General features: G+C 40.5%; 2 protein-coding genes across 7 annotated transcripts in view; both read left to right on the top strand.

Annotated features, from left to right (window-relative positions):
• The first annotated feature begins 162 nt into the window (after positions 1 to 162).
• On the top strand, positions 163 to 12,636 carry klhl36.L (kelch like family member 36 L homeolog). Of its 4 annotated transcripts, none has more exons than XM_041590189.1 (6): positions 163 to 406; positions 2,907 to 3,012; positions 3,946 to 4,021; positions 6,942 to 8,015; positions 8,670 to 8,827; positions 11,016 to 12,636. In XM_041590189.1, exons 3-6 carry the CDS (start codon positions 3,962 to 3,964, stop codon positions 11,566 to 11,568), a joined length of 1,845 nt encoding a protein of 614 aa, XP_041446123.1. In that variant the 5' UTR covers positions 163 to 406; positions 2,907 to 3,012; positions 3,946 to 3,961; the 3' UTR covers positions 11,569 to 12,636. The 4 variants fall into 4 exon arrangements, with proteins under 4 accessions (XP_041446123.1, XP_018113446.1, XP_041446125.1 ...); XM_018257957.2 differs by having other exon boundaries at positions 163 to 528; positions 3,944 to 4,021; XM_041590191.1 differs by lacking the exon at positions 163 to 406 and adding an exon at positions 2,196 to 2,378.
• A 4,640-nt stretch (positions 12,637 to 17,276) lies between these two features.
• usp10.L (ubiquitin specific peptidase 10 L homeolog) overlaps positions 17,277 to 17,906 on the top strand; it is a 35,073-nt gene continuing 34,443 nt past the window's right edge. Inside the window, exon 1 of one of the 3 annotated variants that reach the window (XM_018256497.2) lies at positions 17,277 to 17,465. In XM_018256497.2, coding sequence (XP_018111986.1) covers positions 17,445 to 17,465 — 21 coding nt within the window. In that variant the 5' untranslated portion in view covers positions 17,277 to 17,444. The remainder of the gene's footprint in view (positions 17,466 to 17,906) is intronic. The other 2 variants (XM_018256500.2, XM_018256499.2) reach the window with 2 other exon arrangements.

Genomic DNA, 17,906 nt, shown 5'->3' with positions numbered 1-17,906 from the left:
ACTATCGGCAGCGCCAATCATTTTTTTGCCGGGGGAAGTTGTGATGTCAGATTTCCACCAATGAAATGCTAGTGGGCTGGAATCTCCCCTTCGGCTGCGCCGTCCAATGGTTGTTACCGCGGCTGCCGCTGTCGGCTTCCTGTTACTCGCAAAGCATTACTGGGACTTCCAAGAGAGTGATGTCATGAGCCTACCTCTAATCAGAGTGAATGAAGGGGTGCTTCAGCCAAAATCACCCCCTAAACGTTCCTAGCAGATCCCATTAGATGCAGATGTTTGCTGAAGGCAGTAATGGGGTTTGCAGCGCTAACAAACTACAGAGAAGCGTATTTCTTGGTGTGATCACCTGACACAGGAAGCTGAGGCACAGATGAAAGGCTCGCTTGGGACAACAATGAAGAACAAGGTAGTTTGAGCGCAGGCAGGGAGATTGCGCCGAAGGTGGGGGCAAAGGCAATGTGGCCTACTACCCATGCTGTTGGGTGTTTGTGACTTCGCAGAATCTTGGAGTTATGGCTCTTATAAGAAGTAAGCTGAACAGGAGGCGCTTGCTATAACTGCACACTGTAATTGCATATTGGTTTAGCAGCCGACCCGGCATCATATCATGTTTTGCTTATGGATACTGAGCTTCACCACGGGTTTTATACAGACACCTAGCGATTAAAAGAGAGAACTACAGCCCTCTATTTGAAACCCTTGCATTTCAAGTCTCAGCTCCCCTCGAAGTTAACTTTATTATTCAATAATTGGTCTTAAAGTTTTTGTTTTGTTTCAGTGTCGGACTGGGCGCCCCAGGCTACCCAGCCGGCCACTTCGCGCTCCGCCCCCCCTGCAGCCGTGCGCAAACGAGGACGCGCGTGCGCAACCGTGCGCAAACGAGGACGCGCGTGCGCAGCCGTGCGCAAACGAGGACGCGCGTGCGCAACCGTGCGCAAACGAGGACGCGCGTGCGCAACCGTGCGCAAACGAGGACGCGCGTGCGCAACCGTGCGCAAACGAGGGCGCGCGTGCGCAACCGTACGCAAACGAGGACGCGCGTGCGCAACCGTGCGCAACCGAGGACGCGCGTGCGCAACCGAGGACGCGCGTGCTCAACAGTGCGTGGAGGGTCTGTATCAGTACTCTTTAGGGCAGAGACACATGCTGCTATTTCGGGAGATTAGTCGCCCAGTGACAAATCGGTTCTTCTTCTGGCGACTATTCTCCCTGAACTGCCTTTCTTGCCGACGAGTAAAGCGACTTCGGAAAACGAAGCGTTCCGAGTGCCATCCCACCGATGATTTACATTGTAGCGGGGGAAGGCAGTTCAGGATGGCACTCGGAACGCTTTGTTTTCCCGAAGTTGCCTCACTAGCCAGAAATTAGTCGCCCAAAGAAAAAGCGATTTGTCAATGGCCGACTAATCTCCCGAAGTAGCAGCGAGTGTCTCTGCCCTAAATGTCACTTAACCTTTTTCAGTGGCAGACTAGGGGTAGGCTGCTTATGAGTTACTTGCCTGGCGCAACGTTTTGCGCTTTAGGCACGTGCCTCTTCTGCCTACCACTGGTTATTTTTGAATTGTTTGCCTTTCTCTTTATATCCTGCCTCTTTATATGTTGAGATTTAAAATACGATCTGACTGTTGCTGTGTGAAATTTCTACAATTGTATTACTATTGTCAGTTTTAAATTACTAATCTTTCTCTCCAGGCCATCTCCTATTCATTTCATTCTGTCGTTTAAAGCACTGCTCCATTGCTAGGTTAAAGTGGACATTTCAGATGGATGTTTGCTGAAATCCTAAATGGACACTTGGGGGTGCCAAATGTTAGGCACCCCCAAGTGAATGTATTTACTTACCTGAAACCCAAGGGCCGGTGCTCCTATCAGCAGAAAACTGCACCGGCCTGGGGTTATTGCAGGGAGCACCATGGAGCGATCATCTTCCAGCTGCTTCTTGCTTGCGCATTAAAGTGAAAAGCCAAACTTAAAAGACAGTTATTTTTCTACTGCTCATGCGTCTGCCCTGGGAAATTTGAAGAAAGAAGAAGCCGGAAGAGGATCGCTCCGTGGTGCCTGCTGGAATAACCCCGGGCCGATGCAGTTTTCTACTGATAGGAGCACCAGCCCCAGGGTATCAGGTAAGTAAATACATTCACTTGGGGGTGCCTAACATGACACATGCCCCCAAGTGTGAAATGACTTTATTTCTCCTTTAAGCTGGCCATATATGCAAAGATAAAGTTGTAGCAATCTTCATTTCGTATGATTTTCAGGCCATGTATGGATCGTCCCGTTATTTTTCGTGCCATGGCGATCAGTCCTTTAGTTGATCAGACAGGTTGGAAGATTTCTGTCCGCTAACGATATGGCTTGCCTATCTGACGACATCAATGGGTGACTGTCACTACTATTTGTCAGACATAACTTTTGTTTGATTGCTGTCTGTGAATTAATGGCCAGAACATCATCTAATTTGTTCTTTTTACTGACCCGCACGATCGTTAGTCCCAAATAAGGCTATATCTGCACATCTATGGCCAGCTTTATTTTCTGACTAAACACCACATTCACTACCTTCCATTGTACCCCTCCCTGCTTCTTCCCCCGTTACTGCGAACCGTATCCCTGAATGCCAAGCTGACTTATCTATGAAGAGTAGTGCAGCAGAGCTCATGGGTGCCATGTTCTGCAGATGTGCTGTCCAATCCCGTAAAATTAAAGAAACTTCAGCCAAATGGTACATATTATACTCTGTATAAGTAAATCTGTTTCTAATAATTCTATATTTTGAAATATTTATTATAATATTATAATATAATATTTGAAATATTCTTTTATAAATGGTACACCCATAGTACTACCCTTCAGTTGCTAACTTGCAGTATATTATAATATGGCAATTCTTCCCTTCTCTGTTTTTAGTGCTATGTGAAACCATGACATCTGAAAAATGTCAGAGGAGTGCCTACAGTGCTTTGCACTTACTGCAAAGAAGAGAATAAATGAACAAAGCTGATTATGCTAAAAGGTATCTATTGCTTATTCTGGTAAATGTACCTTTGAAAAAATACCAAAACCCATGCTTCTTAAACAACCAAACATGGTAAATAGTGTCTGGAAATACCTATATTTCAAACTCTAATACATCATATTTAAAGGAACAGTAACTTCAAAAAATAAAATTGTTTTAAAGTAATAAAAATATAATGCAGTGTTGCCCTGTGCTGGTAAAACTGCTGTGTTTGCTTCAGAAACTATTGTTAAATAAATAAGCTGCTGTGTAGCCATGGGGGTAGCCATTCAAAGGATAAAAGGCACAGGTTACACAGCAGATAGCAGGTAAGATCTGTAGAACATAATCTGTTATCCACTATTTAACCTCTGCCATATACCCTTTTTTCAATTTCCGCCATTGCTAAACAGCAGCTTGTTAATATGAACTATAGTAGTACTACATAATATTTTCATTACTTTAAAAACTTTTTTGGTGTTACTGTTCCTTTAAGCATGGCTACATTTTCCTGACACAAGTAAATTAGGTTGTTAATTCTTTTCAGAGGTTGATGAGATTACATGAGTACATTTTGATTGAGTTCTAAACTAACCCCATGTCAGTGTCCCAGTCCTAGATCTTTTTTCAACCTTTCTTACTTTCATTCTAAATGGTAACATGAAATAAGGTGTTGAAAATACCCAGAGTGGCTCATTACCATTCTAATGACATGGGGTCCTCATCTGTTTATGCTACAATATATCCTAGACTCTGTGGATAAATGTAATTTGTTCACATTTAAAAACAAATTAAAAAATCACATTTTGCAACTCAATGATATAGCATTTAAGAGTCAAACAAAGATAAAAGTAATGGGCTTTTAGCTGCATTTTAAGCTGCATTTGAGTGTATTCTACAGCCCTAGGATAACTTACTGATCAGTTTTTGGCATTTTCTTCCTTTAAAGAGAGCTATCTAAAGCATAATGGAAGGTTCCAGGCAGACTCGAGTGTCCTGGCCACACAAAATCAGTGAGTCATCAAAGGTATGTAATGTATTTCATTGTCTTATTTTATACCTTCTGCATTATTAATTTATTATTGAGTTCTGCTAAATGTTTCTGCTCAAAATATAAAGCCTGGTGCATATGGGCTGATTTTCCATTTGTTTGGGAAGCTTTTAGTTGCAAATAGTATCAATATGACCCAAGAAAATGCCCATGTATTGACCAATTTGGTTGAAAATTAACACCCATGTGAACCCTACTTAAAGGTGCAGTATACCCCTATGTTAAACATGGGTTCAATGTTTTATTCAAAACTACGGTTTGTTATTAACTGGGCAAAAAAAACTAAATTTAATGGAACAGTATCACCAAAAAATGAAAGTGTTTTAAAGGAATGACAGTATAATGTACTGTTGCCCTGTCCTGCTAAAATGGGTGTGTTTGCTTCAGAAACAGTACTATAGTTTACATCAGGGATCCCCAACCTTTTGAACCCATGAGCAACATTCAGAAGTAAAAGGAGTTGGGGAGCAACACTACCATGAAAAATGTTCTTGGGGTGCCAAATAAGTGCTGTGATTGTCCATTTAGTAGCCCCTATGTGAATTGTCAACAGACATTGAGACTCTGTATGGCAGTGAACCTAGTTCTTATGCAACCAAAAGTTTCCTCCAAGCCTGGAATTCAAAAATAAGCACCTTCTTTGAGGCCACTGGGAGCAACATCCAAGGGGTTGGAGAGCAACATGTTGCTCACGAGCTACTGGTTGGGGACCACTGGTTTACATAAACAAGCTGCTGTGTAGCTATGGAGCAACCATTCAAGCACAGGATACACAACAGATAACAGATAAGATCTGAAGCATCCCACTCTATACTACAAAGCTTGTCTGTTAATGGCAGTGTATCCTGTGCCTTTTTTCCTTTTTCAGCTTTGGATGTCTGCCCCCATGGCTACACAGCAGCTTGTTTACATAAACTATTGTAGTCTTTCAAGATTTTGGGGTGATACACAATTTCCCTTAATAACCGTGTCCACAAAATGGCAGCTGCCTGCTTGCTGTGATTGTATAATTCCAAAACAGAAGGAAACTAAATTTAAATAATAAATACAGTGTAAGTAAAGTTTATTTTGCTCAACTAACATGATAGTAAAGAATTTGAAATTATTTCTTAGGGTGACAGGTCCCCTTTAAGTCACTCCATGTTTGTGAGATATATATATATATATATATATATATATATATATATATATATATATATATATATATATATATTACATATATACAGATTTTGCAATTTTGTTATTTTTATTACTTAACTTCATATTCAGTATCTTTCCTATTCATAATCCAGTTATTAATTCAAACCACTGCCTGGTTGCTAGGGTAAATAAGATGCTATTAACCATACAGCAGCTGAAATATTAAATTGCTGAAAAGAAAGCTTAATAACTGAAAAAATAAAACATGAATACCAATCACAAATTTGAATATCAATATCTACATCATACTAAAATTTAATTTTAAGGGCGAACAATCCCTTTAAACAGGGGGTTTATAGCATTTAGTGATATGTGGAATCTGACCCTTGAATTAATCATAGAACTCAAACACACTTCCCTAAGTCTATACGATATTATTAGAAATAGCTTAATAAAATATGTAACATATTATGCTCTGTTTTAATAACTCGTATGTGTGCTTCTCTTTCAAAGGCTTTCCTCTAGACCAGGCATGTCCAAAGTCAGGCCCAGGGGCCAATTGTGGCCCGTTTTCAAATTTACACTGGCCCTCAGCCTCTATCATGAAATTGATAATGATAATGAAGCCGCCAGCACAGTGCAATCAGAAATCGCCTAGCCATAGCAGTAATATTTGGGCACATTAGCACTGACGTGCCAGTACTGTAAATTCAAAATATCTTTGAGAGCAGCGTGTTATGTGCCAATACGTGTCTACTGCTAACACCTTCAGCACACAGGCAGCAGTATAGACCAAATGGCAGATCATTTCACTTATGTGCCCAAATATTACTGCTACGGCTATGCGATTCTTTGGTTAAATGACTTAAATGAAGTTTAATGGTTCAGGCTGAATGTCAGACTAAATGGTCGGCCCCCACACATCTTCTCCTCACCAAATCTGGCCCTCGTTGCAAAAAGTTTGGACACCTCTGCTCTAACTCTAAATGAGTTAAATTAAGTTTAATGGTTCAGGCTGAATGTCAGGCTAAATGGTCGGCCCCCACACATCTTCACCTCACCAAATCTGGCCCTCGTTGCAAAAAGTTTGGACACCTCTGCTCTAGACTATATTTATCAACAGGAACCCCTTAATAATGTTGCATTTCTCTGTTACATTCTTATTAAAGTGGACCTGTTACCCAGACGCAAAAAGCTGTATAATAAAAGTCATTTTCAAATTAAACATGAAATCCAATTTCTATTTTTTATTAAAGCATTCATAGCTGTTGTAAGCTCATTTAAACATCTCAGCTGTCAATCAAATATTGTCTGCCCTGGGCATAGAGGCGGGGCAGACAATTACTTTCACTTTCCATTCAGCACTTCCTAGAAATCGCTGCTCTCCACATATTCCCTGTTCTCTTCACCGTTTAATTGTGTAGCCAGGGCATGGGGATGGACTTCAGGTCCCCCATTCTGGTGCACAAACAAGATTCTGAGATGATGCAAGGCTTGTCTTAATAACAGTGTCCACAAAATGGCTTCTGCCTGCTTGCTATAATTATGAATTCCAAGACTGGAGGAAACAAGATTCAAATAATTTATATAGCGTAATTAAAGTTAATTTTGCTTGACTGATGTGATAAAATAGGATTATGAATCATTTTTTTGGGTGACGAGTCCCCTTTAAAAAAGCAGTAGTAGTCATTGCTGCCTGTTGAAGTGTTTAATGTCAGTTAACACTTAATTTTTGCTTTTATTATTCTTTGTTTAGTTATACAGATGGGAGGACCACTCTACACATGTCCTCCATGCTTTTAATGAGCAAAGGCAAAAAGGCCTGTTCTGTGATGTTGTCTTGGTGGCAGATGAGCAGAGAGTCCCTGCTCACAGAAACCTCTTGGCTGCTTGTAGTGACTATTTTAATTCTATGTTTACTATTGGAATGCGTGAGGCCCACCAAAAGGAAGTCGAATTAGTTGGGGCTTCTTATTTAGGACTGAAAGCTGTGATTGATTTCTTGTACAACTGTGACTTGTCCTTGGATGGTGGAAATATTGATTATGTTTTAGAGACGGCTCATCTTTTGCAAATCTGGAAAGTGGTGGACTTCTGCTGTGAGTATCTGGAGAATGAGGTGAGTGAAGAGAATTATCTTTATCTCCAAGAACTGGCTTCGATTTATAGCTTGGAACGCCTTGGTTCCTATATTGATTCCTTTATTCGACAGAACTATGCTACGCTTTCCTTCACAGCTGACTTTTTGCAAAATATCTCCACCCAGAAGATCTGCCAATATTTAAGCAGCAACCAAATACAACATGTAGGTGAACATGATCTCCTGCAGTCTGCTTTGCAGTGGCTGACACATTCTCCTGAAAGAGACAACCTAGGTTATCAGGTCCTCCAGAACATTCGGTTTCAACTGATTCCTAAGAGTGACCTCCTACACAGAGTAAAGCCTGCTGTATGCTCTCTTCTCCCAAAAGAAGCTAACTGTGAGAGCTTGGTGGAGGAAGCTGTCTATTATCATAATAATGTGTCTGTTCAGCCGTTGCTTCAAAATACACGAAGCTCCCTGCGCGCTGGAGTTGAGAGACTTTTGTTTGTAGGGGGAGAGGTATCTGAACATTGTCTTGAGCTGAGTGATGACGTCTGTAGTTTGGACATGACAAAGGTGCAATGGTTGTCTGAAACACAGCTGCCAGCAAGACGTAGTCATCATTGTGTCACGGTTCTAGGGAACTTCATCTTTGTTGCTGGTGGAAGTTTCTCAAGAGACAATGGTGGGGACGCTGCCTCCAACCTCCTCTACAGGTATGATCCCCGCTGGAATCAGTGGATCAAGGTGAGAGTTTAACACTGCTGCAAGCAGACAATGTCTGCAACGTGGTGCGGCTACACCATTATCCATTATGTGTGCTAGTGTATTAATTTCCATACCACTGCGTGCACGACATCCTGAGTTCTCATTAAGGATCATGTGCCTCAATGCACTGGTTTCTGAATACATTTTATCAAATAGTCTAAGGTGGTGGCACAGTGGCATGCGCTAGACATTCACTCACAAAATCATGTAATTCATGTAATTATAGATATGCCTGCATTTCAGTCACAACCTGCTGAATAATCAATTTTAACTTCAATGCAGATCAATAACAGAAAAATAAACAGTAGTCTTATTCAAAGCTGGAAAAATCTCAGTATGTTGTGTAGATGTAGGCCACACATTATTAGGGTTATAGTCTCCTTCAACAATGTTGGCCATGGAAATGTCTGCCGTTGCCTCTACCTAAAAAATAAACTGTTGTAAAGTGCTTTTAGCCTCTTTACATAAGTTTGTTGTGTGATTTCTTCTATATCTGAAGTATGATGGAACATATGTAATATAATACTTCGATGTTGCCATTTTAAGACATGCAAAAAAGCATGGCGATTTACACCAATTTGTGGCAAGCACTTTATCTGCATTAGTAAGTGTGGCTCCTTGTGTTTTTTGCAGGTAGCCTCCATGAACCAACGTAGAGTAGACTTTTATCTGGCAGCTGTATCTGATAGGCTTGTGGCAGTTGGTGGAAGAAATGAAAGTGGGGCCTTATCTTCTGTGGAATCATATTGCCCTCAGCAGGACACCTGGACATATGTATCAGAGTTGCCAAGGTGAATGTTTGTATAAGTCCACAGTAATAAAAGAATTGTGTAGAATTTCCTTTATGGGATATTGATTCATGTTTTATTGTTAATGGATTTACAATGTTGCAATGGATTGACCACAGAGAAATCATGGTAACAATTGTTGTTGTGGAGCCTGTTACCATGGAGATCATTTTCACAAAATACATTTCCAACAGAAACATGCCAATGGTGCCATTGCCTCTTTCCATACTGATATAAAATAGAGCTCTTACAGATGATATTTTTATCAAGTTTGTGAGATTTATATACCTCAAGTAAACTCACAACTCGAATGCTTGCTTATTTATGAAAAAAACACAAATGTAAAAAACACAAATGAATGCAATCGGGGGAAAAAATGGACTACTCTAACTTTATCGAGTTTTCGCCAAAAAAACTCTGTACTGTAAACTATATTTCAATGGTTAAGCAACACAGTTGTTGACTATTGTTTCTCAGAGGTAAATTGAAGTTGTGCATTGGCCAGGGGTCACACTGGGTTCTCTATATTCCTGGGCTTTCATCCAGCCACTAGCTATACTGCTGCTATTTTAAAATGCATTGCTTGAGTAAATTCTGCTACTTGACAAAATATACTAATGCATGGTCTGCATACTTTTTTTTTGCATTTGTTCCTGACCTACTGTATGTTTATATCAAACAGTACAGGAAAGGAGAGGAAACTTTGCATTGTGCTCCTGGGCAGCAGAATAATGTCTAAAAGATCTCCATAGGATAAGCTCATTGCTTAAAAAGTATTTAAATCTGTTTTTGAAACAGGGGGCCGACATTTACATATCCCATAAATACACATCTTAATTCTTTTAATAGGATATGTTTGCATGTTAATTGTACTACAGTTGCACTTAACTGCATTGCATTTTTTCTGTATGCTCATTGCATGGCAAACTTAGAAGCTGACTGCAGAGCTTTGCAGGAAAAAAATGCAAGGTTTTTGGTACTTGTAAGAGACTGTAAAAATGCAAGAAGGAAGCAGTAGCTAAAAGAATACAGTATTTACAAACGAATGGCAGCTGTGTACAGGATTGGTTGAATTGAGGAATGCTTAGTAGAAGCAGATTGCAGTACTTCAGATGTAAGATGATTAGTGCATAGATTACCTCTAGGCAACTGGCTTATGAGCTTTATGTAGAATTCTCACCCATGAAAGAGCAAGCTGCTTGTTCAGTTTATTGATGAAGAGAGGAATGCTGAATAACATTTTGACTTCAAGAGATTCAGCAAGTGAGGGACGCTAAGAGAAGTAATATTATTTTGTGAGCCAAGAGCATTAGAGTATAAATAGAGGGGTTCTTCATCCAAAAACTTTTTTTTTTGTAATTCTAGGCAACTTTCTAGTCTACATTTAAAACATTCAATGTTGTTGAAGATATTTGTAATTGTTATTGCTACTGAAAGCAGTAACTGTCTTCTCTGCACTCCTAGCTCTGACTCCTGAATCGATGTAGCAGAACCCATAGAGACCTGGAAGAAAACTGACTCGTTATATTATTTACAGGAACAATAACACCAAAAAAAATTAGTGTTTTAAAGTAAGTAAAATCTGATGTACTGTTGTCCTACACTAGTAAAACTAGTGTATTTGCTTCAGAAACACTGTTATATCTTATATAAACAAGCTGCTGTGTAGCCATGGGGGCAGCCATTCAGTTTGAAAAAAGGAGAAAAGGCACAGGTTACATAGTTGATAACAGAAAAGTTCCTATTGTATTCTACAGAGCTTATCTGTTATCTACTATGTAAACCTGAGCTCTTTTTCCAGCTTGAATGGCTACCCCATGGCTACATAGCAGCTTATTTATATAAACTGTAGAAGTCTTTTTGAAGCAACTGTACATTCTAAATTAATTACTTTAAAAACGTAAATTTTTTGTTTAATCGAACCCAGAAAGCAGAAAGGGATATACAGATACTTCTTTTAATTACGAATAATTTTGTAAGAGTTCTTTATTGTGATGGTGTCTAGCACACTGAATGCCTCTATTTGCTAGAGAATACCACAATCTGTGGTTTCTCGATTCGTACCAATATTTCATTTTAAAAGTAAAATTACAGTTGGAAGTCATTTACAGTACTTGTATGGTTATGTGGAGAAAATAACGATTACACTGTCTGCATTTACTGATGTTTTCTTTTTTGTCTTTTATTCCAGATTCACATATGGTCATGCTGGAACGGTTCATAAAGAATTTATTTATATCTCAGGAGGACATGACTACCAGATTGGACCATATAGAAAAAATCTACTTTGTTATGACCATCGTGCAGATGCGTGGGAAGAGAGGAGGCCAATGATCACTGCTAGAGGCTGGCACAGCATGTGCACACTGGAAGACAGTATATATTCTGTTGGTGGCAGTGATGATAATCTAGAATCCATGGAACGATTTGATATATTGAGTGTAGAGTGTTACAGCCCCCAATGCAATCAGTGGACGCGAATAGCCCCATTGCTTCAGCCAAACAGTGAATCAGGGGTGGCTGTCCTGGATGGCAAGATTTATATTCTTGGTGGTTACAGCTGGGAAAATACAGCATTTTCCAGAACTGTGCAGGTGTATGACAAAGAGAGACAAAAATGGGTCAAAGGGACTGACCTACCTAAAGTCATTGCTGGCGTGTCTGCATGTGTGTGCATCCTAAAAACCGGAACCGATGAGAGTAAGAGAACAAAGACAAAAAGGCACTCAGATAGAGGCCGATGAGCACAGGACTTAATAATACAATTTCTGAGTGCTGCGTGTGTTAAATAACAGAATCTGTTCACAGATAGACAGGATATCTGTGAAGGTTTTGCTTATTTTGGTTCAAGTAGCAGCTTTGGTTTTCTCTTTTAGTTTTCTTTATGAAATTAGTTTTCCTTTTTTTAAACACATTTTAATGCATTACAGTTCCCATACACTCCTTTTTGAGTTGCAATTCCTGTATTTCCAGTGACCCACATTTCGAATGGTGCTCTCCTGTTCATCAGAAATGGCAAACTTGGCACAGTGTTTGGGCAGTTGAGCGGGCACTTCAGTTTGATAACGTTTACAGTGACAGCACACAGAATAAGCTGCAGAAAAGGGGCAGCTTACCCTCTAGGTTCTGGCCTCTAAAATACTGTGCCCTATGCATTTAATGACTAATGCACCACTGAAAATATTGCCCTTATGGATATTTTGGAATGAATTTTGGCCAGGTAGCTTGCTCATTTGATTTCTTTTGCAAATCAGAGTATTGGAAACGGTTTTGTGATCACTGATACCAAGTGGGGTAAAGATTAGGTTTTTATATGGGGTACAGTTCATTTTTTTTTTTTTTTCTTGCCTGAAACCAATCCACTTTTTTCTAGAATACATTAAATTGAGGTGTATTTTTCTATAGGCTTTATTTCTGTAAACATCCATTATATGATTCAATAGAGAAGATACATACCTACCAAATGGCATTAATTAGTTGGCTACAGAATTCAGCATGATTTTTACTTTATTAAAAGGAGAAGGGATACCATTTTCTACTTGGGGTGCCAAAAGTTAGGCACCCCCAAGTGACTACTTTTACTTACCTGACACCCCGGGCCGGTGCACCTATCAGCAGAAAACCACACCGGCCTGGGGTTCTTCTAGTGAGCACCACGGAGTGAGGCCCCGTGGTTCTTCTAGTGAGCACTTCCTGTTTCTTTTTAAATTTCCTGGGGCATGCCCAGTAGAATGAAATAGCTGGCTTTTTCGTTAAAGTTCGGCTTTTCACTCTACTGCCCATGTGCAGCTGCGAGAAGAAAGAAGAAGCAGAAAGAGGATCGCTCCATGGTGCTCACTGGTAGAACCCAGGGCCGGTGCAGTTTTCTGCTGATAAGAGCACCGGCCCTGGGTGTAAGGTAAGTAAAAGTATTAATTTGGGGTGCCTAACTTTTGGCACGCCAAGTAGAAAGTGGTAGTCTTTCTCATTTAAATCACTAATGGGGCTAATTATCAACAACGGGCAAATTTGCAACTGGGCAATCACCGAAAGCAACCAATAAGGGATTCTTTGCCATGGGTTACTGCCCGAATGCAAATTTGCTCTGTGTTGATAAACTGTGAAAGCCACAGTGAATTTTTTCAGTTATTTTGATTTATTACAGTATTTTATGTCTGATGACTGCTTCAGTTTTAATGACACTGTTGCTGTTCATCCAATACTGAGCCTACTGTGCAGCCAAAACATTACAAAGGCATGCACCCCCATCAGGCCCAAGATTTAGAGCAGGGGTGTCCAACCTGCGGCCCAGGATGGATATGAATGTGGCCCAGCTTGAAGAAGAGAGAAAAGGAAGAGAAGACTAATAAGTCAATTTAATATCCAGGTGTCCCATATAGCTCCATCTGGTTATTCAACTGTTATTGTAGTTCTTTTCTGTGTATTTTCTTTACTTTTACAAATCAAAAGTGTTTGTATTTCATGTGTGGCCCCAGACAATTTTTCTTTTAACAATGTGGCCCAGGGAAGCCAAAAGGTTGGACACCCCTGGTTTAGAGCAAACAAAATATTCCTCATAGGGGTACAACCCATGTACAGTTGTTATGCGCCTTGAGCACTGCAAATAAAAAAAAATAAAAAAATGGAGGTAAGTAGAGAACAGTCAAGTAGTATATGGTTGCTGACCATAGGAAGCCTCATAGCTGACATATGCCAAGAGTAATTGAACGAAACCATATAATTTCCCTTTAAATTGCAGTATTACCACCCAGTAGACTGAAATTGCAAAGTTTTGCTTAGGTTTGCTCTAGAAGTCTATGCTTATTAATCAGGAGTGACACTTCTAAAAAAAAATGTCCTTTCCAGGACTCAATACCGTTTTAGATATATTGTAATTATGTGAGGCAGGAAAACCATTTAAATATTGTAGCTACTACACCCTACTTTTACAATGGAAAATTGTAAAAGTAGGAATGCCCAGCATCCCAACTTTCCGCCAAACAGTGCAGAGTTTACATATTTCAGAAGCTGTACAGATGCAAAATAGAATTAATAAAACAGAGAATCTAAGCATAAAAATGTTACTATCTCTTTAAGATACAATGTGGGTAATATGTCCATATCAATTGGGAAAAAGGATTTTTTATTTAATGTCGCTGTTCTTATGGTCATGATCCTTTAGCCTTAAAATGTGTGTCATTGCTCTATCCGCAGTCTAGGTATCTAGCAGTTTACTGGATAATGCTGATTTAAATCTGTGCTGTAGGAGCCAGCAAGACATTGATCTGCCATATGTTCCTAGCCCAACTTGAAGAGAAAATTTTAAATTAGGCATACTAAACCTGAAGGTGTTAAACCAAACTCCCAGAATAAGCTGTCAGGAGTCATAAGAACCTACAGAACGAGGGGCTTATTTTCTAAATCTTTAGAGAGATCTTAATTGCAGTGCATGATTACGTGGCTTTGGAAATGTTCTTAAAATAGAAATTGAAAAGAGAGTATACATTTTAGTTCTTTTGTTGATACAGAAAAAAAGTATATATTTTATTCTGTTTTTCATTTAGCTGTGTAACACAGTGGTGCAATTAGAATATACCTTGGCACGGGGCCAAATAACAATAGTTTGTAAATCATTTATGTTTGCATTATATTTTTTTAATTGTTTTAAATGTAGTTATGAGAATATTTAAAAATTAAAAACAATTTCAAAGTGGTATTTGTGGGGTTTTTTTCATCAAGAAAAATGAATAAAATAGTTTATAGATGTATAAAATGTAAATGCAAGGTCCATAGCACATCAGATGAAAAAGCAGACTAATCTTGTCCTTAATGCTTATTAAAGACGGGGCCCATTTGCAGGCTGATTCCTCTATTGTGCTTCTGAATGATGCACAAGTTGGGGGGCAGAAGGGGAAAGCCTATATGCCAACCCCTCATAAATATTGTTCTGGTGAGTCTAGGGAGCACAATATGGATCGGGGCAGCTGGAGGTCTCTGCACCAAAAAGGAGACATTTTGCAAAGTGCAACAATTACCCAGATTGTGCAAGGGTACCTTTAATATCACTGTAAAATACATTTTAAGAAGGTATTTAAAAGAAAGCAGACTATTACCAAGTATGGATTCCTTTAGGGATAATCAGTAAAACATACAGACATTGCCTAATCTGTGCCGGTTTATTTAATTTATTGTATAGCTATTTATTTTTTGTGACTTGAAGCTGCCATATTTGAAATAATAAATAACATATACAGGTATAGGATCCGGAAACCCATTATCCAGAAAGCTCCGAATTACGGAAAGGCGTCTCCCATAGACTCCATTTTATCCAAGTTTTGAAAAATGATTTTCTTTTTCTTTGTTATAATAAAACAGTACATTGTATTTAATCCCAATTTAGATATAATTAATCCCTATTGGAAGCAACCCCAGCCTATTGGGGTTATTTCATGTTTACATGATTTTCTAGAAGACTTAATACATGAAGATCCAAATTACAGAAAGATCTGTTGTCCGGAAAATCACAGGTCCTGAGCATTCTGGATAACAGGTCCCATACCTGTATTTGAAATAATAAAAGACGTCATCTGCAGCCCAATACGTTTCTGAATCAGTTAGGAGCGAACAGTTGTCAGGCAATATCGGACCATGTATGGCAGTTTATGTGCTCTTGTTGTAATCACCTCCCAACCTAAAACTATCATCATATTTGTGACATTGATTGAGTAATAAACAGTCAAATCTGACAACAAACTAATGGAGGAATGTAATAAAAGTCACAAATAGAAAATCAATTCGTACCAATAAGAATAATAATTCACATCTGGCAATGTAATTGTATTGTGAATTTTAATTGCAAAGACTCAGGAAAAACAGACGGCCGTCTGTTTTTCCTGAGTCTTTGTCGAATTCACAGTGGGGACACTGTTGGACTGTGCACCTGAATCGAGGGGGGAACGGTGAGCATGTGCGGTCCTTATTTCTTTTTCTACGAATTTTAATTGCACACTTTTAAGAAGTGCTCTAATGGGTCCTAATCTTTTGGAGCAAACATAACTTTTTCAATAAGAAGTTTTATTACATTCACTGTGCATTGGCGCAAACTATAACACTCGCAAAACCATATTCCACTGTCCGAAGTGGTCGGTTAACCGTTTCCGGGTTTGCAAAAGCTATATTAAATTCCGGTGAAGGACTTTTTGCATTGCGATTAGTTTTTCCATTACTGACTTTTATTACATTCAGTTGTCAATATTTAAAAAGGGGTACGGGTATTAGGGATGCACCGAATCCAGGATTCAGTTCAGGGCAGGCCCAGACTGGCAATATGTGGGTTCTGGTAAATGCCAGAGGTGCTTCTATAAGGTGCCATAGAAAGTCAGTATTTAGTGGGCTGTTGGGCCTCTGTGTACCTGAAATGCCAGGGCCTATTTTAATTCTCAGTCCGGACCTGGTTCGGCCAGAATTCTACTTTTTTCAGCAGGATTCGGCTGAATCCTTCTGCCCGGCCGAAGCCACATATGCAAATTAGGGTCAGGGAGGGAAATCAGGTGACTTTTTGTCACAAAACAAGGAAGTAAAAAATATTTTCCCTTCCCACCCCTAATTTGCATATGCAAATTAGGATGTATCTTAATTTTTCGCTAAGGATTTGGCCGAATCCACTTTTGGATTCGGTGCATCTATAAAGGGCATACAGGCAGGGCAGCTATCAGGGGGGACAGGAGGGAGAGGGGGCCCGAGGGTAAGGGGGGCCCGGACACTCCACACATACTTCATTAGTCGGGCCCCCCATCAAGAGCTGCTGACTTCGGGAAGGCATGGACGTTTAAGGGGCCCTGGCCACCAATTTTCTCATAATGTGGGGGGGGTGCCCTGTGGGGTCCTAGCCACCAATATTTTTTAATGGGGGGGGGGCCTGGCCACAAATGTTTTTTTATGGGGGCCCCTGACCACCAATATCTTTTTATTTTTTATTAACATGTGGGAACCCTAGCCACCAATATTTTTTTGTGTGGTGGGGGGGTGGACCTGTAGGTGGGGCTTGCAGTGGGTGCAGCCCAGGAAATTTTGGCCCTGTGATTTCTGATGGCGGTCCTGCATACAGGTGCCAACAGGACTGATGTTTAAACATATGTTTAGGGGCCATAAAAATAAATGCTGAGGGGCCAACTACATTGTAGTGACCCCACAGAGAACTGTATCACTAGACACAGGTCCTGAATGTCAGTAGGTGCAGCACATTATCCCCACCCACCCCAATAATGTTCATGGGGCCCCTTCAGAGGATCTTAACCCCAAAGCACGTGACACCCCCGTGTATTTGATAGGAGAGACGCCCACATGTTACTGTGCAGCAGTTCTGAACTGACTGAGCAAATTCCAGTATTACTTGAGCAACACCGAACACTACTAACCACGTTTCTATCCAAGTTTACCTCCCCCCAACATCTATTGCCTGAATCTAGCTGACGCATCACGTGCTCGGAGTCGTTACGCATGCGCGTTGCTACCAGAGTCAAGCTTGTACGCATGTGCAAGGGGGCAGCGCCGGGTGGAGAGTAGTGTCTGCGCGCGAGAAAGAAGATGGCGGCGACGGGAGAAGAAGCATGAGCGGCCTCACTCATTGAAACATTTCGCCATGGCCTCCCCGAGCGGACAGGTACAGAGCGGTCCAAAATCGGCCATGGGCGCCGCTTGCTTCTGCGGGATCCGTTTGGGTGAGGGGGGGATATCGGGTGCGTGGCTTGTCAGAGAGAAGAGAGGCGCGGGTTGATGTAGTGCTTGTCTAGGCCCAGCCTGATTTCTGCAGCCTCATTGGAGCAAGAGAGGCATGTGCACACGGGGAGAGCCAGCGTCACTTGCCAACTTGTGGCTCATCACCGACATTTCAGTACATTCAGGAAAGTTGATTCCACAATGGGCTTGTGTTTTGTCCATAACTAGAGTTGTACTTTAATACACATGTCTGAGCCGTGGACTCCTCGTGTGCATCGCTTCACCAATACCCAGCAAACCCAAAGCTGCTGTCATTCACCACACTCGCCTGATTGTCACGGTGAAGGCAAACTATGCTGAGTGCACTCAACTGGAGTCATTGCTT

Source organism: Xenopus laevis, chromosome 4L (assembly GCF_017654675.1).
Source record: "Xenopus laevis strain J_2021 chromosome 4L, Xenopus_laevis_v10.1, whole genome shotgun sequence".
In the NCBI taxonomy this organism is placed as follows: Eukaryota; Metazoa; Chordata; class Amphibia; order Anura; family Pipidae; genus Xenopus; species Xenopus laevis.
Note: the sequence above shows the minus strand (reverse complement) of the source record. Positions and strands in the feature narration are given on the sequence as shown.